General features: G+C 39.7%; 1 protein-coding gene and 1 long non-coding RNA gene across 3 annotated transcripts; one reads left to right on the plus strand and one right to left on the minus strand.

The window, feature by feature from the left end:
* Positions 1–1,514: 1,514 nt before the first annotated feature.
* Positions 1,515–19,731, minus strand: LOC122985483 (DNA-binding protein RFX7). Of its 2 annotated transcripts, XM_044356186.1 has the most exons (10): positions 19,288–19,731; positions 15,515–15,548; positions 13,183–13,268; positions 12,676–12,714; positions 12,455–12,577; positions 12,209–12,325; positions 9,727–9,811; positions 9,398–9,605; positions 7,932–8,227; positions 1,515–7,809 (listed from the first exon to the last, which is right to left on the minus strand). In XM_044356186.1, the coding sequence occupies exons 1-10, from the start codon at positions 19,413–19,415 to the stop codon at positions 4,378–4,380; spliced, it is 4,548 nt and encodes a 1,515-aa protein (XP_044212121.1). In that variant the 5' UTR covers positions 19,416–19,731; the 3' UTR covers positions 1,515–4,377. The 2 variants fall into 2 exon arrangements, with proteins under 2 accessions (XP_044212121.1, XP_044212122.1); XM_044356187.1 differs by lacking the exon at positions 12,676–12,714.
* On the plus strand, positions 18,635–26,687 carry LOC122985486. Its single transcript, XR_006404129.1, has 3 exons — positions 18,635–19,164; positions 24,701–24,902; positions 25,904–26,687. It is a non-coding gene; the product is annotated as an uncharacterized LOC122985486 (long non-coding RNA).
* The last annotated feature ends 900 nt before the right edge of the window (positions 26,688–27,587 follow it).

A 27,587-nucleotide genomic window follows, 5' to 3' on the forward strand; every position in this document is an offset into this window, starting at 1 on the left:
ATATTGATCCAGTGACCGTGCCTTATGACAATGACCCTGCCATCTCCCAGCTCTCATTCAGTAGCAATACAATGGGCTCCAGCTGTGCTCACACAGACACACACACAAACGCACACAGGTACCTGCAGTCGTCACATGCAAACTGGGAAATGTTGTGTTTTCAAAACATATTATATAAATCTTACTCTCAACAATGTCTATGGATGTTTGTGTAATGATTTTAAGGGATTTCTGCCACAAACAGGAACGTCCACACTTCAATATCCCATCAAATGAGGAGAGTGGAGTGTAATTATATATTGATTAGAGCTAACTATTGATTTAATCATCTGAAGCCTTATAGTCATAATTTATGACTAAAAACCAATTATCAGGTTAATAGCATCCTATAATTTGTTTACTCAATAGTTTAGATTTTCAGGTTATTTTATATATGATTCTGTTTTCAGGAGAAACACTAGCATCTACTATTGTGTAACGTAAACAACATTTTCTTAATTAGGACACACACTTACAGTATGTTATAGTTTATCAGTCACGAATGGTTATTAACTGTGAGTGTGTTACCGTGTTCACATGACAGTTATCAACATGCATCAGTTACCAAAAAAAAAGGCAAACAATTTATTTTTTTGGACACCAAAGGATGTTTTCTCCACTCTCACAAACCCTCCGGTGATGATTTTAGCTGTGAAAAGGATGGCAAGATGTTTATGTCAGTGCGTAGAATAAACAAAAGAGGATTTTGTATTGTTTCCTCATTTTAACTATAGTTTTACATTTTTGTCAACTGGTTTGTTGTATACAAAAAGGGCACGTGATCTCACGTTCATTGTGAAATCTGTCGACTCATCTTGCCAAATGTTGTGGTGTTGAGGTTACCGCTGGGCTCCACATGGCTAAAGGTTAGGCTGTTTGGCCGTGATCAATAGGCTTAAGGTCATTAACATGTTATGAATATCACGAGGCCCTGGGAAAGCAGAGCAGAAGACCGCCGGACCGGGCTTTGATTGGTCGGAGCTCGTCTCTAGGAGAGGCATCCCCCACAGTGACCTTAGAGGTCATTTGTCATGACCTCTAACCTCGTGCCATGAGGGTGATAGAAAGGTTTTGCTTTTGCATAGACTTGACTGTTAAAATATTAAAAGTGTGCGGTGATGGACCAAAAGGAAAAAAACATCAGCATTAGCATGTCTACAAAAATCAATACCAATATGTCATAAACTGGAGATAGCTTGTCTTGTAAGTTGTTTATCAGAGACAAATCCTACATTTTCTTTTCTAAAAACACTTTGTTAGCCTGTAACATTATAATAATACTGACAATAACACCTCATGTAAAAATGTGCAAAGCTTAATAATCAACCAATTAAACTAACAATGTCTCCTAGGACTTAATTCAGCTACAATGACCGTGCCCTGCAGGTTTACTTTCTCGTTATTTGACACTTTTTTTTTTCTTTTTTAAATTCACTGCAATAAAATACAAAATCATCACTACTGAAACACACAAGAACATTCTTTAAAAAAGTTTATTGGCTTTTAAAACCACTTTAAAAATCTCACCAGTGAGTACTTTCCATTGAAAAAAGAAACAACGCGTTTGCAATATTAACAAGCTACTGTACATTAAGCAGTACACCAGACAACATCACAGAGGAGGGTTTTTTTCTTCTACTGGTAGAAATGGACAAGATAGTCAAACAGAGTTGGTTCTGGGTCAGTCAAAGGTAAAGAATCAGAGTCACTGCTTGATGGAGCTCCTGTACTCATAAGAGGTGCATTTCCTTCATTCAAATTCAAATATCAGTGCCTTATTGTTAAAGAAAAAATTAAGAGAAAATGTAAAATTTCTTCACAAATGCATTTTTTGCAAAATAAGTCATATGTAAAATCGACAGAAAACAGTCATCAACATAACATATAGAACAACATTAACTTAGTAAACAGCACACAATAAAAGTAATGTAACTCATGAAACTAGCACTGCCAGTCTGGTTAACAGAACCTGCCCAAATCACAGAAGACAGTGGTTTACCAAGAATACAAAGTACAACAGAAGTCATCACACATGCGTGCGTACAATCATTTATCAACATAATGAGCATGTAGGTTTTAAAAGGTTATCTTAACTTTTTTTCCCTCAATGCTTTATATTCTCATGTATGAGAATGAGTAAGAAATGTGTATCTCACTGAGATTAATGCACATTTTGCTACAAGACAATTAGTCATTTTCTGACAATTCAGTTAATTTCTTTACTCATCTTGTCATAAAAAATATTTTTTTTCTTTTTTTTTTGCGGGCATCCATCATTACATTTGTCCATAAAGATGTGGCAAAGCCATGTGTCATAAAAATTTAGTGCAATAATGTGAACCTCCAAAGTTTGTTGAAACATGAGTAATTGATTTTTTCCAGTGTCTGCTGAAAGGCTTTGAGCACAATGTCTGTCACAGAGATGTTTGCAACCAGCTAACAGTATCACAACTTTTTTTTTCTCAATATACCATGCTATTGATCCTGCTCAAAGCACACATCACTTCTGCAACTGCAGAGACCTATTATCTTTGAATAGAAAAAAGTAAAATAAAAATCAGCAAGCGAGACCAGACAGCATTACTTTTACGACACATTGAGCCAGAAATGTAACACACAACATACAGTATCTTGCCGACTATAGATCTGTTAAGCTTTTTTTTTCTTTTAAATGGCACATACTTAGCTAGAATAATGGCCATAATATAGTGTCTTGATACATCAAATCTCTATGTATCTATCCTATTTACAGATGGAGCTTAAACATGACTTATACAACATTGACAATAGCCAAAAACTCAAGCAAGCATCCTACTGTATCACATAGCCTACCTGGCTAGCAGTGATGGTTTCAACATGCTTTCAGGTCCATGGTTACCTATAAAACATAGGACAGTGACCATTTCACAAATTTACATACTGTACATAAGATTTATGCAACTTAATCCTTTTCCTCAAATGCAATAAAACTCTTTTATATCTCCGAGGCTGCCCGATTCCCGTTGTTGTTAATGTTTACTAGGAGTGTCTCTATGTGTAATAATCTCTTATGTTATTCAAACAGATCATCTTTGGTATGGAAATAAGGCTGGATCCCCACAAACATAATAATTTCATTTCCTCTTGATCTCAAGGTGACATCGAAACATACATTTCAGCCTCTGGCCTTCTATGTAACTAAGCCTTCTCCATACCATTGATATTCTTATCCAAACTGGGAGTATAGCATGCCAAAAAAAACCAAATCTCATGACTGAAAGTGTGCCTGCCATGGTTTTCATGAAATGACAGCATATCAAATTCCATCCATCACTGATAAGGGCACACACAGTGTAGTCGTTAGCCTATACAATACGCATCTATACTGTAACACTGCAAAACAAAAACAGAATAAGAAATAGTACTGAAAATATCAGAGTAACAGCTGCCTTGATATGATGAAGCTCTGGATGGTTCTGAAGATATCTTAACATTATACTATATACAGTCTCTCTAAAGATGGCATAAGGCCTTGGACTTAAGGAATAAGGCAGCCAGTTGTTGATTCCTTTCAATGTATAGTCCACAAAGTGGCCTGAATTCCCATCTTCTCACTACTGATTCATCTACTCCCTTTATAAGATATTAAACAGTACAAGAAGTATAGGCTTTAAGAAAATTTCACTCTTGAACAATGCTCAGATGTGAATCAGTTTTCCACTGATTTGGTATATGATAAAGTATAAAGATTATGTCATAAATTCAGCACCTGATAGCATAAGATGCTACCCTTTTTAATATTCAGATATGGCAGGCAAATGTCCTACAACTATTATGTGCATATACTGCAATCCCAATATTGTCTCCATTTGGTTGAACTTGAACTGCACACACTGAAAATAGTATACAACAGCATATGTTTTTTTTTTTGGTGAAGTCTTTTGTGCCAAATTTCCTACCCATCTCACTTTCATTAAGTTCATTAAATACAAATATTGCATTATTGATTGGTTATAACATGGAAGATTATGTTTCTCTTAATGTTCATACCATACAAATCTGCTCTTTGTAAGTGCATGCTGCCACCAAGTACTCACACTTTTTACTTGAAATGCTTACATCTCTGATTTCAGATGAGGGAGAAAAGTGGTTAAGTACTGAAACTCTGGGTGACAAATGAAAAAGGAGAGAAGTAACTAAACGTCAGTAGGAGAGATTTTCTGGTAAGCCTGGCACTTTTAACAGAACAAATGGCAAAGTCCAGACAAATCCCAACAAACTAGAGATTAAAAACAGATATACTACATACGCACCAAACAAACAACACAGAACAGAAATCATACAGAATAAAAGATAACATTAGCCCAGCATCTCCACTGTAGTAGGCTGGTCTTTGCTTTCTAGCCAGTCAAAACCAGAGTTCACAGTATCACTGCATATCTGCTGAAAAAGTGGGTCGTTTTTCAGTTCTTCCAGTGTTGAGTCTTCATATTGTTCCTGCTGTTGATTAGGGTCAAACAGCAGATTGGTGTCCAATGTGTTAAGGTCAGTGATGCTACTGGACAGATCTGAGGTCAGTCTGATGTCGTTCGAGAAGTCGGACGCCACAGCGTTGAGCTCCGAAGCTACCTGACCGACCAACTGGGAGCTGGGGTTTAGGCCATCGTCCCCCAACAAGTCCTTGACAGTGTTGTTGAAATCCAGCTGTTGCTGCTCGTCCTCCACCTCCTGCTGCTGTGTGCTCTGAAGGAGGAGCTGTGGTTGCGTCTGCACAGGATTCTCCTGGAGCTGTTGCTGCTGCTGCTGCTGGTCTTGCTCACCAGTACCCGCTTGTGCTTGGCTGTCCCCAGTGGAGAAAGTCACTTGTTCTCCACTGCCAGTGGTGAGGTAGCCATGCTGCTGGAGCTCGAAGGCAGCAGGGCTGGAGCTGACAGGCAGCTGAGTCTGGTGGGGAGTTCCTCCAGCGAAGCCAGGAGTTGTCTCCAGGATCTGTGTGAGGTTCATACGGGCCGTGTAGTTAGAGGGGAGGTTGTTTATCCCCAGGCCACGGACAGAGTCATCCCCGTCAGCCTCCATCTTGCTGAGAAGAACATTGGTGATTTTGGCGGTGTTACTCTGACCCTGCACAGGCAACATTTCACTCTGCATCATGATGTTCAGAGGTACAGACTGGCTACGCTGGACCATGCTGTGGACAGAGCTCACCGTCTGGCTGTTAGACAGGATGCTAAGAACCTCAGAGGTGATGGGGGAGTTAAAGGGCGAGACGACGGCTCGGGTGGTGGTGGTGGTGTTAGTGGTGGTTGTTGGAGGGCCGGTGTTACCGCTGAAGTTCCTCTGGCGCACTGCAGGGCTAACACTGCGGCAACGGAAAGTACTGGACGCGGATGACGTTGAAGCCTTGTTGTCTAACGGTGCGGGCACAGCAAAGCTCTCCTGCTTAGTGGGAGTAGTCACACCTGTTACCAGCTGCTGCTGCTGCTGTTGTTGCTGTTGCTGTTGTTGTTGTTGTTGTTGTTGTTGCTGCTGTTGCTGCTGCTGCTGCTGCTGTTGTTGTTGCTGCTGCTGCACCGGGGAAATGGGCGTCAAACGACCAAAGTGAGCAGCATCCTGCCTCGGCTGGGCCTGAAATGACTGGCCTGGAATTGCAAATGCATGTGGTTTACGAAACTGGTCATCTACCAGGTCTTGGTAGCTGGGCAGAATACCTATGCTATGGTTGGACAAAGGACCTCCAGAGTTGCTGTTATAGCGGTTGTTGATCCACTCCAGTTTGGCCTTGTCAGGATGCGTTGCCATGGGCCTTTGCATGGGCTTGACAGGGCTGCTGGAGACAATACTGGCGTCATGATAACCTGTCATGCTCGAGTTAATGGGAGTGAACGCGAAAGGGTTCCTGCACTCCACCGGGCTCGGGGGGACGCTGCTGCTGCAGTTGGACAGTGGTGTACTGATGGGGGTGTGGCGACCCATGGCTCCATCCACAGGAGTGATGGGAGCCATGCGCGAGCAGGGGCTCTCTCTTGTCAGGCTGTGCCCAAGTGTCATTTCAGAGGTTGGGGTGGGTGTCGGGGTTGGTGTCGGTGTCGGAGTGGGAGTTTGGACGGGGGTGGTGCTGCTGTGGGCAGAATGGTAGAAGGTAGTGCCAGCCTGGTGAGCATTGAGGATAGAGCCTTGATTGCTGGCCGACTGGCCTTGTAGAGACACGTCAACACAACTACTAAACAGACCCTTCAGCTTCATCTGCTCCTCCATTTGCACAAGCTCCTCCACGATGCTGTCCTGGGTCATGTCGTCATCATTGAACGGGAAGTAGTCCATGTTGGGCTGAGAACCTGCAAAGTCAACCATCTCCTGTGTGAGGGTGAGTTGGCCTGAGGCCTCGGGGGGTTGAGCTATAATTGAAAGTTGGTCTGTAGGGGTTTGTTTGTGTTCAGCTGGTATCTGCTGAGCAAACGCCTGCTTCCGAAGCTCATCAAGCTGTCCCTCCTCCCATATTGTGCTCTTTAAGTCACTCATCACAGAGGCTTCGTGTGCTCCTGAGTTGGCTGGTATGGCACGAGGGTCCCCGGTGATCTGCTGTAGCAACACCTGATCGGATGTGTTGTTTCCAGCTGCTGCAGTGCTGGTGTCAGTGCTGAGGGAGTGGCCTTCGTGCTTCACCACCAAGGCCTGGGGTTTGACAACAGTTTGGGAGCCCTCAGTGTGTGTGATGGGTGAGTCGGAGAGTGCAAGGATCTGTGTGGGCCCTATGGAGGTGTGTTTCACAGTCACTTTGCAGGGGGCGCTCTCTGGTCTGGCGGGGGTTCCCGGTCGGGGGATCCTCTTCACTGCAGCACTGACTCCAGGTTTGGGATTGTCAACTACAGCCAGTGGCTGCTGGGAGATAAACACCCTCTTCACAGGAATCACATGGGACTCCCCGGCAGGGACTGTGCGCTTCCTGGGGCTCTTGGCATCTGTGCAGGGATCTTTCGATGTTGGGGTAACAGCGGAGGGGCCACTGGATGACGTGTTGCCATTGGAGTTCTGATTATCAACAGTCAAGTACAAAGTACTGTCATGGCAGTTACTGTTATTGCTGTCCTGAGTCCCAGCTACAGCTACCGAAGTGGGAGGGGATGTGGGGTCACTTTTTATCCTTGCCACTTTGTCTGGTCCCGGAGAACACTTGACCAGGAAGCTTGGTTCACTGGCAGCCCTGAACTTTGCCACTCTCTCCTCTTTGGCCCCAACAGCAGTTTTCTCTGCCCCAGCAGTGGGGTTATTGTCATTTCCAGCTTCAGACACCACTTTGGTGTCAGTGGAGAGGGTCAGGGTGGAGGCTGGAGCACTGGGTCTGATTGCAGGAGACTGAAGGGCAGCTGAGCTCAAACTGTTTAAATGTTGGGAATCGTCCGAAGCAGCAGTTGTACTCACACCTGCCGAGGCAGGTCGCACAGTCGTGGTGCTGCTGCTGGGAGCCAGAGCGATGGCCGTCATCTTCACCACATTGACTGAGCTGACGTGGGGAGTAGGCATCACAGTTTTTATGGGGCTGTTGGTGATGAGCAGGGTGGGGGGTGAGCGCAGTGTGATGGCACTGGTGGCAGAGGGCTTGGGCAGGATCTGAGCGTACCGGGTACCGTGTCGTGCCAGCCGGTCACCCACAGGACTAGCTGAGATATTCTGGGGAGCTTTGGGGGACTGTTTAAGAGACTGAGTCACCACTTGAAAGTTCACAGGCAACACTTTCCCCTCTGCTGTCCCCACAGGGCTGGGCGAGGTCATTAACTGCCTGCTTCTCTGTACCTGGGAGAAAAACAGTCATAACATAACATTACGATTAGTCACATTCATCAATAACGAGACTGAATACAACTCTGTGGGTTGACTGGAGAAAGTTCTGTATCTTTGCTTTGAAAGCCACATACCGTGACAGGGCTGGGAACAGCTGCTACTACAATGCCTATGGTGGGCTGAGGGGAGAGCAGAGCAGGGCTGCCACAGGGGATGGTGGGACCTGGTGTACTGGCCTCCGCTCTCTTGACCTGGGTCTCGATGGGTAAGGGTGAGTGGAGCTTCTGCTCCTGCTGCTTCTTCTGGATCTTGCGCTGCAGTTGCTGCTTTGCATCAACAGAGGGAGAGGGCAGGGTCTTCACCTGGGGCTGGAAAGAGTTTGCCTCAGCTGTGGGCACAAACGCTGAGGCTGGAGTTGGTGTCTTTGTTCCTGGCGAAAGAGGAAAAATTCAAAGTGTTGAGTTTTACAAGGACACACAGTGTAAACTGATGAGAATCATGTAAACTAAGCATATAGCAGCAGTTTGAGAAGGTCTATGCCACCTACAGGCAAGAAAATTATTATGAATAGTATCAATAATACTAACAGTATTTTAAACCTGGAAAAGGTTTAAGATGTAAAAACCTAACCCATGTTGTGATATACATAAATATTGGAAATATTTATGATTATATTCATTTATTTAAACTATATCATATAGCCCTAAATTTGATCTTGGTTTATGAGTACATTGTTGAACTTGGTATATAAAATGGGTGTTGTTCCTCTGCTTCCTCCAATATTATCTCATCTGGCCAAACTGATGATTATTTAAAAAAAACTTTTGTTTTTTGTTTGTATTTTTTGTTTATAGGTGTTGTTTAAGTAACCATTATTCACTGATAAAGAATTCCCAATTTCAAGACCTCAAACAAGAGGGTGATTGTGATGACAACATGATGACATCTGCATAAATTGTTGATGATACTCCTATTTTAGGAAGTGTAGAAGAACTGTACCTGCTTGACTTGAGGCTAGTTTAAATTTGTGGTTAATGGCAGCTGCCTCAGATCAACATCTGGCTGTTGATGTACAGTACACAGTGTGATTACAAATATCCTGGAATATATGATGTATTTTTAACATCTTTCAAATTCACAGTGCTCAGGGTCCACTAAAAACATGAAAATAAGGAACTTCTCTCACACACACTACTATGGTTATTCTCTCAACATTTTAGGCAACAATTGCTTAATGAGGGTGGTTCAAACATGACTCAGTTTACAGGCTGAATTCCCCTGTTTAAGTTTTCATCACCTCCATACTAATTTAAGACAGTTTTGTGAAAAAACATGTAAAAAGTTAAGAATATTTGCAGGATAACACCAAGAAAACTAATTAAATGTCTTGCAAATGATCATCATGAGGCAAATAAACACTAAAATAACCAACAAATTATATTTTTTAGAACACACTGTTCTTCCCAACTTAAAATATCCATCAAAAAACAACAACGTACGTTGTTGCCGACTATCACGTACAGCACAATACTTCACAAAACACATTGATAAACACACAACAGTAAAACTACCACACCAGCAGATCAGAGGATATCGTTACCTGTGGATGTTCCGGTCATAACAGTGAGTGCAGCCATGGACTTAGTACCAATGTAGTGGCTATTGAGCAGAAAGCGCGCCAGATCCTCCACGTTGTCAAACTGACGACTCAGGACCTTTTGGGCCCACTCGCACACCAGACCGCAGGCTGCAGATCGCATTTCATCTTCAGCGCTCGGAGACTGGCCTGACGCCTCCATCAGCTCACACTACAGTCAGACAGAACAGAGCGGAGCAGCAGGAACATGAGCACTGGAAAACTTGAAAAGAAGTCTATATCTGACTACATATAGTATATACTTCATATAAGTCTTCTAAAATGTAACTTACCCCATCACCAGATTTCTGCAGATCCAGGTTGGGTAAGGACGGCATGTGAACAAAAGCTTTCTTCCTTAACCCGCTATAACAGTATGTAAGAAGGAGTTAAGGTTTTTAAAACATGATCAGTCTCAGTACAGAAATGGTTATAATACGCTGGTGCTGGTCTTATGTTGAGTCCTGGCAAATCCTTTTGTGAAATTGTGTCTTTAATCTATCCTCTGCTAGTCTTTGCTTCAAGCGAGCAGTTCCCTGCTCAGAAGGTCTGCCAGAAATAGTAAATAAAAAGAAAAACTTACTCCAAAGCCAAACAGTTTTTCAGCTCCGTGGCATGGATTTCCAACTGTTGGCTTTGATAACCTGCCAGCAGCAGTCTTTAGGCAAAAGTGGTTTATAGCTTTTCAAAGATGAACTTACCACAATACAACATGGTTTTAAACTGCCTCTAAAACCTCATTTTTTGCAAACATGTTCATTAATAACTATAAAAAATACAATATTATGTAGTATTTAGACCTGACGTTTGCAAGAGGAATCACTTCATCACCTGACATGATTAACGTAGCTTCACCAATACTGGATTTTTAAGGCCGAAACAGATCTTTGGGAATATGAAAAAAAAAAAAAAAAACAGACAGCAAAATATTGGCCAAAAGCTTGATACAGATCCCTTTGATTTTTTTTTTTTTTTTTTTAAATCGTGACCAAGACACATGCTGAGCAGGACATTTTCAAAATCAACTCCTGAGTGCTCTCTGGTGGACAAACTATGTAACAGAGTCACTGTTTCTAAAAGACCTCAAACCTACTTTGGGCATTTCTGTGTCGCAATTTCTTGTTACTTATCAGCTGACACGTACATAAAGATATATCTGCAATAAACTAATATCAGCTGATACTGGCCTGGTCGATTTCTGAAGTCTAGCTCTAATGCTTTGTCAAAAAACTGTACATTATTTTACGGGGTTAGATTTCTCACAGGGACATTCTTGATATATGTGCCTCTTCATCTGCATTATTCATATTAATTTTAGGCCCTGTTTACACCTGGCATTAACATCCGTCTCGGGTGATCCGATCTCAAGCGGACAGCTCTAAATACAGGTGTAAACGCATCCGAGACGCATTGAGGACGGATTGAGATCCGATCACTCAGACCACATTCGGAGACCACATTCCCAGCTGGGCTGCATGTGGCCACATTCTTGATGAGATGAAGACAAAACACATCATCCGCTGTTACGAGAGCAAAACCCAAAATTTACACTGTGAACAACACAGGCAATAAATCACCAGAGGTCTAGTAATTTGCTGTAAGCTTTGTGACCATGGAAACGGACAGTTAACTATCTTTTTGGCCAAGAAAAGTTGGCAACGGCTGAACTTTTATGATCACTGACCATCAATACGCAAACTGATTTACATGCATCCTGAACTTCTTAATAATGGGATTTAACACTTTGAAAAATAAGTGAAGTTATTGAATCCCATATAAAGACTCCAACGTCTGTAGAGTTTTCTATTTGAAAGTAATAAACAAAAAATACATTAACAGAATTATTATGTTAACGGTTGCCAATTCTGGTAATGGTTGAGTCAACTGGAATATTACAGGAAAGGTCCACAATTTTTCAAGTCTGTCTTACAACAACAGGTCAGGTGCCCAGAACATTGAAACAGGTTTTCCTCGCTGTAATCATTCCTCCTGTTCACAATGGCTATTAAAAGACTCCTTCATAATGCACTTGTAGTGTAAGAGATGGGAGATTAAAATCCACAGTCCAAATTTTGTGGTTTTGTGCAAAAATGCATTTAAAAGATTATCTTAAGCTTATATGAGGCATCAGCAGTCTGACATCGTCAAATTAAGAGAATGATTTCCAAAATTATGGTCACATAATTCAACATAATTCACTCTCTGCTCTTCCCCGGACAGCATTTCTCTGTTGAGCTGTGGTGGAACAATAGTAAACCACTAATTTGGACGGCTCAAGCTTCATATAACCTTCAGATCAACATTTAAATACATTTTTGCATGAAAGGAGGACTGTGGATTTTGTCCCTGTCATTTACATAGAAATTGCATTAGGGGGCATCGTTCAATGGTCAGTATGAAAAGGAGGAATGATTACGGCAAGAAAAACATGTTTTATTGTTCAGTCGGGCACCTGACTGTTGTTTTAAGACACAATTGAAAAAGTTTATAACATGTGCCACCAGTTTAGCTGATGACTAGAAACTTATTAAAACCTAACAGGGGAGTTTATTTCTTTGACTGACGTCTCTATTCCATGAAATTCATATGTAAAGTTATATAAGAGAATGTGGAGATGTTTATTATGGTTAACGGTACACAATGTCAAAGCAGCACAGATCCATGATCTGCCACATCGATGTAATCAAGAAACAGCATCAACCAAACTGCACGCAGACATCGAAGCAAAGACAAAATAAGACTTTGTTGAGAGGTTTGTCAGAATTAAAAGGATATTTGGATTTGCCCCTCATGCCCAGTCGACGTGCCTTCATGTTAGGAAAGACATTCTTCATGATCTTTCCGAAGTCTGCTGCACTCAGTGGATTGTAGCCGAGATTGTCACAATAGCTCCTGCAAAAGAAGAGAAACCTTCATAAGACTCTACGTTTAAGCATATATCAGTAGATCACACTGGAATAAACAATGATGTCCCCTCTTCTGCTACCCTTCACCTGCCCTGGTGGCCCCCCACACACTCACTTGTATTCATCATACACCTCTTGCTTTGGGAGGGAAGTCTCTGGGTGCTCTTCTAGGTGATTCCGTATCCAGTTGAATGCATACATCTGTTGAGTACGGCTTGACGACATGGAACTCTGATCACTGAGATGGAGCATGAGAGAAAAAAAAAGAAATCTGGTCACTGGGAATTGTCCTTGACTGGTACGCATCATTTCTTGTTAATACAGAAACTTTAATACCATAATCCAGGAGTGGAGGACCCCCTCTCATTCTCAGTCCAAATGGGCAGAATTGGGGGGTTGGGGTGATGAATAGATATGGGGAAACAAATGAAACACAGACAGCTAGGTATAGCAAAAATCTACATAGATCAGTGTTTTGCTTCATAATGATAATCAATCATACAGCTGAAATGAAAGAGTGATACTTTCACACGAGGCCAAAAAAACCACAACCCCCCGAAAAATATCACAAAGCAAAATAAAACAAAAGGCTTGAGAGTTGTAATTTAATTTTTTTTTTTTTTTTAGAAGCTATTAGCCGAAATTGTGTCTGTGAAGTAGCCAGTGGATCGTTTTTGACAAGCAATGAGACAACGGTGCCAAAAATGTAATGAGAGCCACAACAAAGCAGCCGTGTGTGCGAGACAAAAAAAACAAAAACGCCAAGGAGCAAAGTGGAAAACTTAAGTGTGTGTGTGTGTGTGTGTATGTGTGTGTGTGTGAGAAATAGACGAGGATCAATACCTTTTATCATTGCCACTGCTGGGACCAGAAGGCAACTTAAGGTAGAGGTAGAGTTTTTCGATGTCTGTAAACTTCTCAACATCTTGCTGTAAAAACAAAATATCAAAGACGACAAGGTCAAAAAAAAAACGACAACAATCATTCAAAACATAGTTAGTAAAAAATGCAGTCTGATAGCTTCAGGTTTTCACATTTTTCCCCAAACAGAAACAGAAATCTCTTATCTCAGGTATAATTTTTTCGTACGTTGAAAATTAAGGGAAACAAGTTCCGAATTTAGCGTCGATTTGAAAACACTACACAGGTATGACAGTCGCACATCTTACTATCAATTCCACTCCGACTGCTTTTCAATTGGTTTCTAAGAATGGATTCATCTCATCTCTTCCTTTTCTATTTGTCTCTTTGTTGCTAGGGGAACCGATACTTGAATGAATGAGGTGAGATCTGTCAGCCAATGAGCAATGAATGAAAACGCTATTTACTACACTCCATTGCTACAAACAAGTACAGAGTGAATTACCTGTCTGAGTCCTTCTCTGCTCACACAGAGCCTTAATTAATTTACTTCTTTTGCACAATCCCTTTGAATCCTATTTTGGCCTTTACATCTGACATTAGCATGTATCCTGGTTGATTTTTATATATTATAAGCTAATCAAGCACCACCATACAGATGTTTATTGCAGCTTCTGTTTCATAAACAACGGCATTACAAAACAGACATAACATTTAAATTCTAGTATCTAAGGCCATAAAATTGTACCATTAAATGCAGTTTGAGTTGCTCCTGTGCTTGTTTGAGCCAAATATATATTCCTTTTCTGAAAATGTCATCCATACATGCGGCAAAAAAATACTGACTGTGCAAGATTTACATGTGAGATCAAAATTTTTTATTTTTTTAACACAATTTGTCAATTGTGATATTTTTTCCACACTGGTTATACTGTGGTAATATGTCTGGTTGTATAAGTACACCATTGGTTTATAGTAATATTGAATTTAACGTTTAAACATTTTAATCTGGTTATTTTAGCTATAAATGGTTTCTCATTTGAATTTCTAGAAAATGTTCATTGTTGTTGTATAAAATGACATATATGGGCATAGACTGTATCCATATCACTCACCGCTGTATATTACTATTGCTGGTATAATATTTTGTCTTCTTACCTATACATGATATGCGCATTATTGTAGAGTCGAGTTTTCATCATATTTAAGCCCCCATCCATATTTAGACACAATCCAGATGTGACAGATGTAAAGGAGGTCTTTTAGACAATTTTAAGTTTATACTTGAATACACTCTTTTAACAAAGCATGTAAGCATCCAGTTTGTGTGCGACTATGTCCACATGTAAGCATCAGAGCTGCCTTACAGTGGATATTTTTCCAGGACTCATCATCAAAGGGACTAAACCTGCCTCCCTAAATCTGCCAACAAAATACTGACATTAATAGACTGTATTTTTTTTTTTATAGGCGACAAAAAAAAAAAAAAAAAAAATAGACAAAGCGTTCTCATGTAGCTTTGATGTCACTGATGTGACTTTGTTGCTGCAAACAAGCTCAGCTCAGATAAAATAAAACCAAGTGTGTATTCACTCCGAAAAGAGACCCGATGAGAAGGAGCTTCACTCACTCAAAGTAATTACAAATTAATTTACTCAATGGACTAGCCTACATTAATTAATAAACACAGGGGCAAAGATATGTTACATTTTACACATGCCAGGTTGATATGTATAATGAATATAATGAAACCCTTCCACATAGTACATATTTCATTGTTATAATAGTAAAAACGTATTTTTAATCTATTATTGTAATGTAAATAAAATGTAAGCATCAAATTTAAGTATTTTATAGGATCTCTGAGCCACTTCATCAGGCTATAAGAATGAAATACACAACTTTAAGATGCTGTTTACACTTGGTTTTAAAATGCATTTCAGTGATCTGAACACAAGTGGACAGTCGAGACACACTGCTGTTCACACCTTGTGTCTATCATGCGTCTCCAAGGTGTCCAACTGACCAGTTGGCATTTGCGTTTACACTACAAAAGCTATGTGGTAAAATGCGTCCCAGGCCACTGTAGCAAGTGGTTTGAGTGATCAGATCACAACGCGTCTTGGTGGTCGTTTACTCTTGTATTTAGTGTCGTCCAACTGTGATCCGATCACCTGTGACGCACTTTAAAACCCAGTGTAAACAGGGTCTAAGATATTCGTTCTTCAAAAGCTACAGTGAGCTGCACACCTGTAGTCATGATCCAACAAACAACATTAATAACTGATTTGGCGTTGACATCGTGGATACTCACCAATATGCTGTCCACTTTTGATTGTACAGATTTGCTACAATAAGAAAGAGAGAAAAAGACAGAATGTAAATAAATATGACTTGAATTAAAAAAAAACCTTCTAACATGCAGGATTTTGGTTTGATTTAGTTTGGGTCAAATTGATTTGCTTTGTCTGTTGCCCTGTTTGTTTGTAATGAACAAAAAAATGACAAAACGGACATGACTACCAGAAAGAGTCGGGTCACACGAGGGCATCGATATTAATTATCATCTTCCATTGGCTTTTTAAAACATGGATTTCTTAATATCTTGAACCATAACCCACAAGTGTAGCAACGAAACAATTAATCAGATACTCGACCAACAGAAAATGAGTTGCACTATTTTTATAACGAGTGAATCATTGAAGTAATTTTCCAAGAAAAAAAAAAGCCAAACATTCACAGGTTCCAGCTTCTCAGATATGACGCAATTTGAAGATCAACATTCACTTTTTTCATTTTAGAGACTAAATGATTCATTAAAGAAAAGAAAAAGAAAATAATCATTAATTTCAGCCCTGAACAACCGTGATGAAAACTACTAAGCATTATTCCAACAACGTCTATAACACTCGAATGAATTTAAAATGTCAGAAGTTTAATTTTTTTATCATCGTGCTGTAAAACGTGATTGAAATCGAGACAACATTTAGACATCATGATATACAGTGACTGTGGAAAGTATTCAGACACCTTCGCTTTTTGCACACTTAAATGTGTTACAGATATAATTCAAGATGGATATAATGTTCTTTTATGGTAATCAATAATCCATAATGACAAAGCGAAAAAAATTAAAATCTCCAACACAAGTATTCAGTATTTTGGCAGCATTTACATCATCAAGTCCTAATATGTACGTCTGAACTGCCGTCTTCAAGTTTCTCCACAGATGTTTTTTGGGGTTCAGGTCCAGGTTTCTGCCGGGTCATTCAAGGACATTTATCCCAAAGCCACTCCAGTGTTGTGGTGGCTGTATGTCGTCCTAGGAAGTGAACCTTCACCCTGGTCTGAGGTCGTGTGCTCTCTGGAGCAGGTTTTCTTCCCTCAATTCTGAGACGTACCCCCATATATGATGCTGCCACCAATGCCAAAGATTCACTGAAGGGATGGTACTGTGTTATCAGACATAGAGCTCGGAGTTCAGGCCAAACAGTAACATTTTGTCTTATCAGATCATCTTTTTCCTCTTAAACTCCAGGTGTGCAGTCATATACCTTCATAAACCGGCTATACACAGATGTGTGCTGTATAAATCATGTCCAATCAATTGAATTTGTCACAGGTAAACTCCAATCAAGTTCTAGGCTGTGCCTGAAATCACTCCCTGGAGGGTACATTGAGCAGTACATTGAGATTCTGGATACCAGTGACAGATATGGTGTCTAATATATATATATAGTGCTCTAATTTTTGTGAAATCAGTAAATTGGGATTGTTAACAGGAAGTGGAGAACATGCCACAGACACTACTATTTTCCCTCAATAGGCCTTTTTTTCCACAGCAGATATTTTAACTTGTCATGGCAGGAAACGCACAGGTGTTACAAATAACATTAACGATTGTTCTGCTCCGTTCAAGTATCCCAGTAAGCTTTGACAGTGTGACGGTGTACCAGGACCCTTAAACTGAAGCAGCTAAATGGAATTTGTCCACCATTCATGTCACAATTTACACTTGTGTTTTTCTTGCTGTCAAACTGTGAAAAATGTCTATTGTGGGTTTTTTTAGGGCACTATAGAATAGCCAGATTTTTCATTAAGAATACAGTAATAATAATAATATTAATGCATTTAATTTGTACTGCACTTTCCATTCGGATTGAATCTCAAAGTGCTACAGCGTTAAAAACATATACAACATAAAGAAAATAACAAGCGTTAAGATGACAAAGTAGTATACAGAGCACTGTGTAGAATATAGGAAATAATTTTGGACACAGCCCTGGAGATATCTCAAGGATAATCACAGCAGGTGCATCCTTTGATGCAGCTGAGACTAGCAAAGAGACTGAATACTTATGTAAATGAGATATTTCGTTTTTTGATTCTTAAAACATTTGCAAAAACCTCTAAAAGGTGTTTTCACTTTGTCATAACGTGTTATTCTGTGTAGGTTCATTGCAAAAAAAAAAAAAAAAGAAGGTACATGTAACCCATTTTAAAAAGGCATCTTTAACACAGTTAAGTGTGCAAAAAGTGAAGGTATCTGAATATTTCCACATCAACAGTGTGTCATGATATGTAGGTAGATTGTAGATAACAAAATGTCAGGTAGTTTAGTATATCTTAATCTCCTTTAACCACACTGTGATGAGAGATCACACTGAAATTGTCTGAATACTTTCTGAAGCCGCAGTAAGTAAAACATTTTCATTTTCACATCACCCACATCTTTCATTATAACCAGCAGTAAATCTGTGAGTGTGTGTGTGTGTGTGTGTGTGTGTGTGGAGCGCAGTTATTACAGTTACTCAAACTAAAGTCTAAAACAAGGTGTGAAAAAAATTTAAATAAAAAATGAAAACTAGACTTTAAAAAAAAACCCAAAAAAACGAAAACTTACTGAAACGACGTGTACTTAAAAAACTCATTAAAATACAATAAAAATTTACAGAAAATGATTTAGTATTAATCTTTGTCAATTTGGTCAAATTTGTCAACGCAACTAGCGTGAGGAGGCCTTGTCGCAAGTTTATTGAGGCTGGGACGTCGACATGACTGTGAATCTACTGCCTTCACACGCCGTTGTGTTTGTAACACCTATTCTGAACTTCCTCAATCCTGCCCCTGACAAATACCCCCCTTACTATAATAATACAAAAAACAACCTAAAACTAGGGCTGGGCGAAAAAATAGACAAAATCAAGTATCTATTTGATAATATTTTTGACCAAATACCTCAACATTGATACTGCAACAATATTGTAGGGATGACTATTGGTGCTTTCACATAATATTTACACAATGAGATTTTTGATAAATAATCATTAATAATGTGGATGTAATAACTAAGTGGGTAAATGAAAATAATAGAAGAGCTAGAACAGTCTGGTGAGTTCAGAAAATTACATCATTTTACTGTAATGAAGCCTTTTGAAACCAGGAAAAGAAAACACTTCTGTCATATTATGATATTGCAATATCCAAAACCTATGATATCTAGTCACATATCACGATATCAATATAATATCGATATAATATTGATATATCGCCCAGCCCCACCTAAAACTAGTACTGAATCTAATAAAACTAAACTAAAATTAAACATTTTTTAACAATAAAGGCTAAACTGAAACGAGTAAACCCACTCTGGGGTCTTAACTGAATTGAAAACAAAAATTAAAACCGAAATAAAGATAAAAACGAACGAGAAACACATGACTATAATAATAACGATAATAATAACAATAATAAGGGTGTTGAGGAGCTGCCTGGTTTGACACCTGTCATCATGAGCATCAGCACCACCGGTGGATTGGGTGTCATCTATATAACATGGCCTCCTGTGGCTCGATGCTAATGATTGTAGCTGCTTGTGCTGCAAGTAGCGCGACGTTATCGTGTTATTAAGGCACAAACAGGACACCGGACAATGTGGTTTTCCTCTCTGCTGTCGCATTTCAGGTAAATATCCGCGTGTTGCTCTGCACTCTTTGTGCAGCACACTGCCTCCCTGCTAAGAGACGCTAATTATGAGGCTAGCGAAAAGGGACAGTGTGGCTGCTGGAGGACCGTTTCCATCCTTACCAAATTGAATTCTTGATTTTGAACTGTAACGCGTTGGCCTCGGGGCCCTGGAGTCCCGGCACCAGCGCTGGAAGAGAGCCTAATCCCGAGGCAGGCTTCTGACCAGGTTGTTGTTGATCATCAGCCATCACGATGGAGGGGTGGTGGGGGAGCTTTAACAAGTAGGCCTCATCCCCGGCTGTGCACTGCACCGGACCTACCGCTGCTGGAGCGGCTCAGTCAGCTAGGACAGCCCGCTGAATCCTCCACAGAGCATGGCTACGAACACTGTGAGCTGACCCGAAACACAAAAACACAAGGGGGAGAAAAAAAAAAAAAAAACACCCGGGCATACAAAAGGCATTTCGCAGAGGTCTCTCCGCTGCCGCAAATAGCACGCCTGCAGCAGCCAGCAGCAGCTACAGACGAGCTGCGTGCGTCAGGTTACACACAGGTAGCACGCACGGCCGGAAGTTCAGCAGAGGCTGCCTTCACAATAAAAAAGCATAAGCTTGTGTTTTTCTTCTTGTTCCTTCAGGTGGATGTTTGAGCGTCACTGTGCAGAATGGTGTATCTGCAGAGTTTGACATTGTCCTAATACACTGAAAGATATATATGTATAAATGAAATACCTGGCTTGGAATAATAATATGTGTCTAACATGTTTTTTCCTCAAAAAACAAAAAAAGTACAGTAACCTCATTTAAAAAAATCCAGAATTGGCATTCCCTGGTAGCCGACTGGTTAAAACACATGACATATAACCGCAATGTCCCTGGTTTGAATCCGGCTGTGTGTCACTTTTTGCGTGTCACTCCCCACTCTCCACTACCCCCAAAATAAAAGGCATATTTCATCACAAGATGTCTCCTACTTCACCTTAAAGTCCATAATCAGTGTTTATGCACTGGAGGCTTCAAGTTTCTGTATCATGTGTGTGTAAGTCGCATACTTCATGCCTCTTTAACTTAGATTTTCTTTAACATTGTGGATACTCACCAGTATGCTGTCAACTTGTACAGATTTGCTCCAACAAGAAGAAGAGCAAACGTCAAATGTGAATAAATATGACTTGGATTTAAAAAAACCTTCTTACATGCAGGAAGTCTGGTTTGATTTAGTTTGGTGAGCACAGAGAAACTTTCCACTCTTAGCAGATGAATGTGAAAACAGACGTTTAGTGTCAAACTCTGCACATATATCATTCTGCACAGTGAAGCTCAAACATCCAACTGTAAGAATAAGAAGAAAAACACATTTTTGAGTGGAGGGGGGCTTTAAAGGGTTGGTTCACAGTTTTCAAGTCTGTCTTAAAACAACAGTCAGGAACCCAAATGAACACTGAAACATATTTTTCTTGCTGTAATAATTCTTCCCATTCATACTGGAGCACTTAAAATGTAAGTGATTGGGGCCAAAATCCACAAGACTCCCTCTGTGCAAAAAGGTATTTAAAAGTTGATTTGAAGATAATATGAGGCTTCAGCCATCCAAATGACTCAAATCAATTCAATATCTTTCAAAGTAGAAGTCTTTTTAGTGCCAAATTCCCTCTTTTTGTTACGATCCTTCCACTGCAGCTGAACAGGAGTACACTGTCAGTCGAGACACTTTCCATTCAGAAATCCACTAACTCGGACTGCTGACACCTCATATTATCTTCAGATGAACTTATATTTTTGCTCAAAACCAGGATATAAGATTTAGTCTGCCATCACTTACAATGTAAACACAGTTGGAGGGGATATTTTAATGGTCAGTATGAACAAGAGGAATGATTACAGCAAGAAAAACATGTTCATTTGGGCACCTGACTGTTGTTTTAAGGCAGACTTGGATGAAATAGAGTATAATACTATGGTAGAAAATGTACATACTGATGTGGTGGCCTTGTGAACAGTATATATAGAAGTATAAAGTCTATCAGTGCAGAAGTAAAGTGTTCAGTGAGCTTGAGAGCTCGACAGTCTTGTGGGATGAAGCTGTCTCTGAGCCTGGTGGTCCATCAGTCGCCTCTCTGATGGTGTTGCTTCGTGGATCAGAATCTAACCATCTAAAGTGCCTTAAAAACCTTTACACAATGCTGCACATTCGTCCTGTTATTTTCTATAATTGGTTGTGGCTTTTTAGTGTGAAAACGTTGACCGGACATGAGTCTTTGATTGAGGCTCACTTGACGCTGATTGGTTCGCTGTAGTTCCGCTGTCAGCCGGCGGCGGCGCTGCTGCAGGAAGCTGTTTGATCAGATAGTGACAATGACGGGTAAACAGCCAGGATGATATCACCTCACCATATAAACCGGTCATTTACCAGCGCGCGTATTGATCCCCATAAATACCAATATGCTTATTTTATTTTATTTTTTGTTAATCGAATGATTATGTGATCAGGCTTTCGGTGGGAAAATGCTGAAACACCAGCAGAGGCCACACAGACAGATTGTCTCAAGATTTTCTTTGCTCATCACACAGTTTACTATTTTTTCCTTCGGCTGTAATCTGAGACATAGTTGGCGGAGAGAAAAATAACCAGAGAGAGAGAGATGAATTGAATTGAGACTGTCTGCACCAGATATAAATATAACCTCCCATTATGTCACATCACATGCTATAAATCACATTTATTGCACACATGTCGGGATATATTTGATTATCATGGATATTATGAGCTACAAATAATTTTAAAAAATGACCTAAAGATCCTTCTGCGTGAAAATATTCGTGTGAAAAATGAAGTCACCAGGTCAAGAAAAACAAGACCTAAATAAATAATTTGATCTTGACTTATTTTATACTGCCATCTGTTGATGGAAACAGGTAAAGTTACTCCACTGCTCCACTGACACCATGGTCATGAAACATAATGCAAGACAGCAATAGACTCGCAGACATGGAAATAGCATGCATGCAGCAGTATACAGTAACTTGTCTGTCTTTAAACCACTTGTCTTTGGTTGCTCAGCTTGATCCTTTAAGTGTGTAGAGTGTGTTTGTGTGTAGTGTGAGACCCTGCAGGTCAGACATCAGGGTCTACTTAGACCTACTTAAAACTGCAGACTACCGGTTGGTTTCCTTATCTATGTTAAGAACTGAGTGCGTAAGTGCTGACATGTCTCTGCAGGAGGCTAAGGAGAACAGGTTCAGTTGTGACACCCTCCAATCAGAAACAGGTTTAAGTCACTCAGCTACCTTATACTCACCAGCATGACCTGCTCGCACCTCAAGAAGAAACCACACATTGTTCTTTATGAATGTTTCTCAATATTTAAAACCCAGTTTGTTTTGCATTGGTGTGTCAAGCAACTGTGATCTGATCATGGTAAAGCTTTAAAATGTGTCTTCAATAATTTGACTTTATAATCTTATACAGTGCAATAAGATAAATATGAGGACTTTAATGGACTGTAGCAGAAAGATGACAAGAAACAAGGGAGAGAAAAATGTAACAAAAGTCCCTGGACAGGTTTGAACCAGTTCATAATCAGCATCTTCAGGTGTCCCATGAAGCCACATGATTGATAAAGTTGGTAAAGTTTCTGAAAAGTATTAACAATTAAGCACTTTCTGACTAACATCGTTCCTAATGTTCAGAAATTAGATCAATAAATTCTATTCTCAAAACAATAACTTAGTCCATTGAAAAGTGGGTTAGAAAAGGGTCGAATTTTATTTGGCGCTAATCATGCTGTGGAAACCTGACTTTATTTTCAGTTGATAATTGTTCGATTGGTTGTGAGTGTTTTCATACTTACTGGATATAAATAATACACATATTATTGTACCACAGTAAATATATTATTCCCGGAGTCAGTATTTAAATGCCAGTATCACCATTAAGAAGCAAACTGAGGTTGTTTGATAAAGAAAAGCAGCAGCATATTAATGACAAAGACACTGGAGTTTAGGTTTTGGTGTTGTGGTCACACACTTTCCCTGACAGTTATGCATTTTAGGAGAAAGGGTTTGACCAGGAGAACTTTTCACTTTTTTTTTTTTTTTTTTTTTTTACATACCCTGAATTCTGTATTGAACCAACTTCAGATGATTAGCTTTTGAAAATGAAATGAACAAGCTGAAATTTCACTGGTTGCTTATTTTATAAAAGAAATATGAGGTATTAATCACAGCAGTACATACAGTAAATGTTGCTGTGTTGATGTTTGTCTGATCTTTGACAACAGTAAAGTGCTTTGGGAGCATCATAAACAAATAATGAGTCATGTAGTGCAGCTATGAGCTGATTGTGCACGAAAAAGGCCCAAACCTCACAGTTAGTGAACAAATGATGAGGGAGCCATGAGAGGTGAGACACGAGGTCAGCATGGAGCAACAATGGAGCAAAAGATTCATATTATATATGTCATGTTTTATATATTTTATATTCTACTCTTCCTGTTTAGCTTGTGTGCAGAACATGCAGCATTTTGTAGGTGAGTTTAGCGACATTCAAATAAAACATTAATCCATAATTCATTCAATACATATCAAAAGCTAATAAACTGATAAAATGTGAATATTTGCTCAGGCCTGTTTAGCTTTTGTGTTTCTTTTTCACACCTTAAAGCCATAAATTGGAGTAAAATAGAAGTCCTGTGATGTGAAGTTATACAGTTAGATTATTCATTTATTAAGGTGTGTGGAGATGTTAGTGGGTATTTTGGGAATGAGCTCTCAAATTGTAAAATATTTGCTCATATGTATAGACTGAACATGCATATAGTTGAATTATGATGATGATTTCCATAACGCATCACACACATCCATCAAACCTTGTCATTTGCTGACTTGTTAACAACACCGGAGGTGTGGAGCAGTGACACTTCGTCTAAATCTCAAGAAAATGTTGTTTCCTTGTTAGTCATTGTTTTCTCACTCTATTTCTGACCTTCGGTTGCTGGCTATTCTGGACTGATTTATTTTACTGTCAATCTCCTGTCACTTCTGATTTGGGTTGGAAGGTTTCATCTCAGCAGTCTTTGCCCTTGCTCATTCCTCCAAATGTTAAGATTTACACAACACTCCTCCTCCACCAAAGTTGCTGCCATTTTTGTGGTCATATCATATGATGGTAACAATATCTGCTCAGTGTAGCTTACTTCTGATACAGTTGTCTGCCTGCATGATTTGATTTAGGATTTTATAAATAATCTTGCTTTTTAGAGAAAAACTATAACACAACGTACATTGAACACTTAAATAAATAAATAATAGTAAATGATAGTGAGATATATAAAGACAAAGACCATCTGGTGCACTGTAGCTTTTGTTGTATGTTGTAGCTTAAAGTGTAGCAGATACACTGAATTTTATTGCCTTAAAGACTCATTTTGTTTGTTTGAGTTTTGATTTCATGGGACGTTTTTTCTGGAAATCAAGCAGGTCAAACGTTATGCTGGCATTGACCTAAAGCCACCTGTCCTCTTCTTGTATTGTAGGTGCTGGCGAATGTGGGACAGCGAGGTCACCGGTGGTGCAGAGGTCGGTGAGTCTGGCTCTCACGTGCACTCCATGGCTGCTCCAATCCTCTTACAACCCCCACTTCTTAAAGCACTCATGCCAGACTATAAGATCAGCTTGCTGTGTCCAGGTCTTATCCCGAAGATACAGTAGATCCTCAGCACAGAGTCACGCCAGCAGGTATCAAACACCACATCCAACCCATTTACCTCCGTACACATTTAGTAGGCCTGTTTGCCCTGAAGATGCCTTCACTGACGTGTACTCTAGTGGGATTATTTACAGATATTTCCTGTATGAATGGCTTTTAATTGCTTTATCATAAAGAAAATCTACTGGTCTTGAAATTTAAAACATGCCAATGTAAATTTTTTACAGGGGTCAGGATTGGTAAATCCAGACATAATCCCATCACAGTGACATCATACGGTTAATACACAGTATAAACCAAGCTATTTTTATCTGTACTACTGTTGATGGTAACCTACTTCTAATTTAAGTACTCGAGTGCTCATCCAAGAAATTTGTCGTTCAAATGGATAGAAAAGTAACTCGTGCAACAATATGTGGATTAATAAAATAAGTAATAAGTAATAAGTGGATTAATCAATTAGTCAATCGACAGAAAATTAATTGCTAACTATTTTGATAATTTTTCATAGTTTCAGTAATTTTTAGGCAAAAAAAAAATCAAATATTTCACGGTTCCAGCTGTTATGTCGATTTTTCTCCATTGTGTATGATAGAAAACAGAATATCTTTGTGTTTTTTGACAATTTTTTGGACAAAACAATCAACATAATTGGCATTTTTGCATTTTATAATCAAGAAAATTATCAGCAGATGAATCAATAATAGAAAGTAATTGCAACTGTTAGAGTAACCAAGTTTTGTAAAAGCTAAAACCTTAACATTTAGATGGTGTCAAACATTGTGAGAGGAAAAAGTCATTTTATCCCTCAAATGCTTCTATTAAATACAAGAAATAATACACTCTTCAGGCCAAAATGTGTTGGTACGCTTGTCTACTTTTTCTCCTGGTTTATCAGTTCAGTACCAGGGTGAAATATGGGAGTCCCTGGCTTTTACGTCACTTACACAACCTATCTCAGGCCAGGCCGTTATTGCAGATTTTATACAGCGTTTTTTTTTTTTTCCCTTCTTTTTCTTGGCGTCCTGAGGAAGAGCGGATGGGAAATTCTGATGTCATCAACCTTGGCACAGCGGGACAGAGGAGCATGCAGACCCTCAGGGTGCCACGATTGGTGCCCATGTGTTTGTGCCCCGTAGATGGTGAAATAGATGGTGTGGTGCTGCCCGCCTGCGCTGCACCTGCGTCTCAGCATGCTGATTGATCAGTTTGGTCATGTGGAATGTCACCATCTGCTCCCCAGTCCCACTCACCCCTTCTTGTGTGAATGCCAATCACTGGCAGGAAGATAGTTATTTAAGCCATGTCAAATCAGGCGCATGACGAAGAGCAATATGCCAACAACGCTTGAAATGTGTGTTGCAGGCGTAGTATGCACAACAGCATGTCGTACAGTAAAAGGACAACCATGACTTTAATCTCCAAAGAGGTATATTTTTCTTTTTTTCTTTCAGGTCACATCAATATTGTATTTTCCTTTACATATTTTCAACCCCTTGCTAATATATTCATCAAAAATTGAATTTGATTACTGGGGACTGCAATGATGGCGTGATTGTGTGAATTAGTTTTGATCTATTTGCATGTAAAAGTCTTAATTTTCTCTTCTTTTCTTTCGAGCACGGCTCCTTATTTATTTCCCTTCCATCCCCTTCAGTTGCTCTTTTTTTGGCCTCTTAATGGCCAACGACGTATCAGGGGGCCATCAGGACTGACATTCTTCATTGTAGAGCGTCATAAACAATGACATTTCAACCATGGGAAAATAAAGATATGCAAATTTGAACTCATTAACATTTGCATTACCTGTTTGAATAATCGCACTCCTGACAAGACTGCAATTAACTAAGATTGATGCAAAGTTCAGGGTTAAGGGACAGTATATATTTGCTCTTGGATCATTTACCCAAGATGCATGTGTGTATGCGTGCTTAGTGTGTCAGATAGGAGAACTGAACTCTGTCAGTGGAAAAGGTCACTCAGTAGCTGCTGGTGTTCCTGGAATTATTTGTAAAAAGAAAAAAAAAATCCTTAATTTAGTTTTTTGCATTTTTGGTTTTTGAGAGCATTTTCTCATTATAACCTTTTTTAACTAATGAAAAAAACAATCTTAGGATGCTTTTTTCACCGAAAAAGAGAGAGAGAAAGAAAAATCTACAAATGATTGTTCTGATGAAGATGAAGAGACTGACCTCCTAACCCAGTTAACACTAGCGTGGATAGTCAGGATTAAACCCTGACTTTAAGGAAACTGTGCAGACGGCACAGTTCACCTTCAGAGCAGTTGATGTCTGCATTTTCAGTTTGTAGCTTCTTCCCACAGTGAAAACTATAGTTAATAAACTATAGTTAATAAATAAATAGCAACAGTTCTCTTATTTTTGTAATGGATGGTCCTTTAAAAACCAAAAAACCGCGATTCCAAAAAAGATATAAACAAATACATAATGACAATATATAATAAGAGTAATACAGTTGGCAGCCACAGCAAACACTGAAATAAGAATAGATGTTATGGAAAGATTCCAGCGCATGCTCTGCCCCCTGTGGCTCGAGTACAAACACAGGCGGGTCAGTGAGACAATGTGTTCAACATAAAGACTTAGTGGGAATTATTTGATTGGATTCTTGTAATTTAAATGCCTTGCCAGGACAGTGCGCCACACTGCGGGTCTGTGCATCACGCCAACTGAGTGACCGCAGTGTTTTTTTTT

The sequence above is a fragment of the Thunnus albacares genome, chromosome 7 (genome assembly GCF_914725855.1).
Source record: "Thunnus albacares chromosome 7, fThuAlb1.1, whole genome shotgun sequence".
Taxonomy (NCBI): Eukaryota; Metazoa; Chordata; class Actinopteri; order Scombriformes; family Scombridae; genus Thunnus; species Thunnus albacares.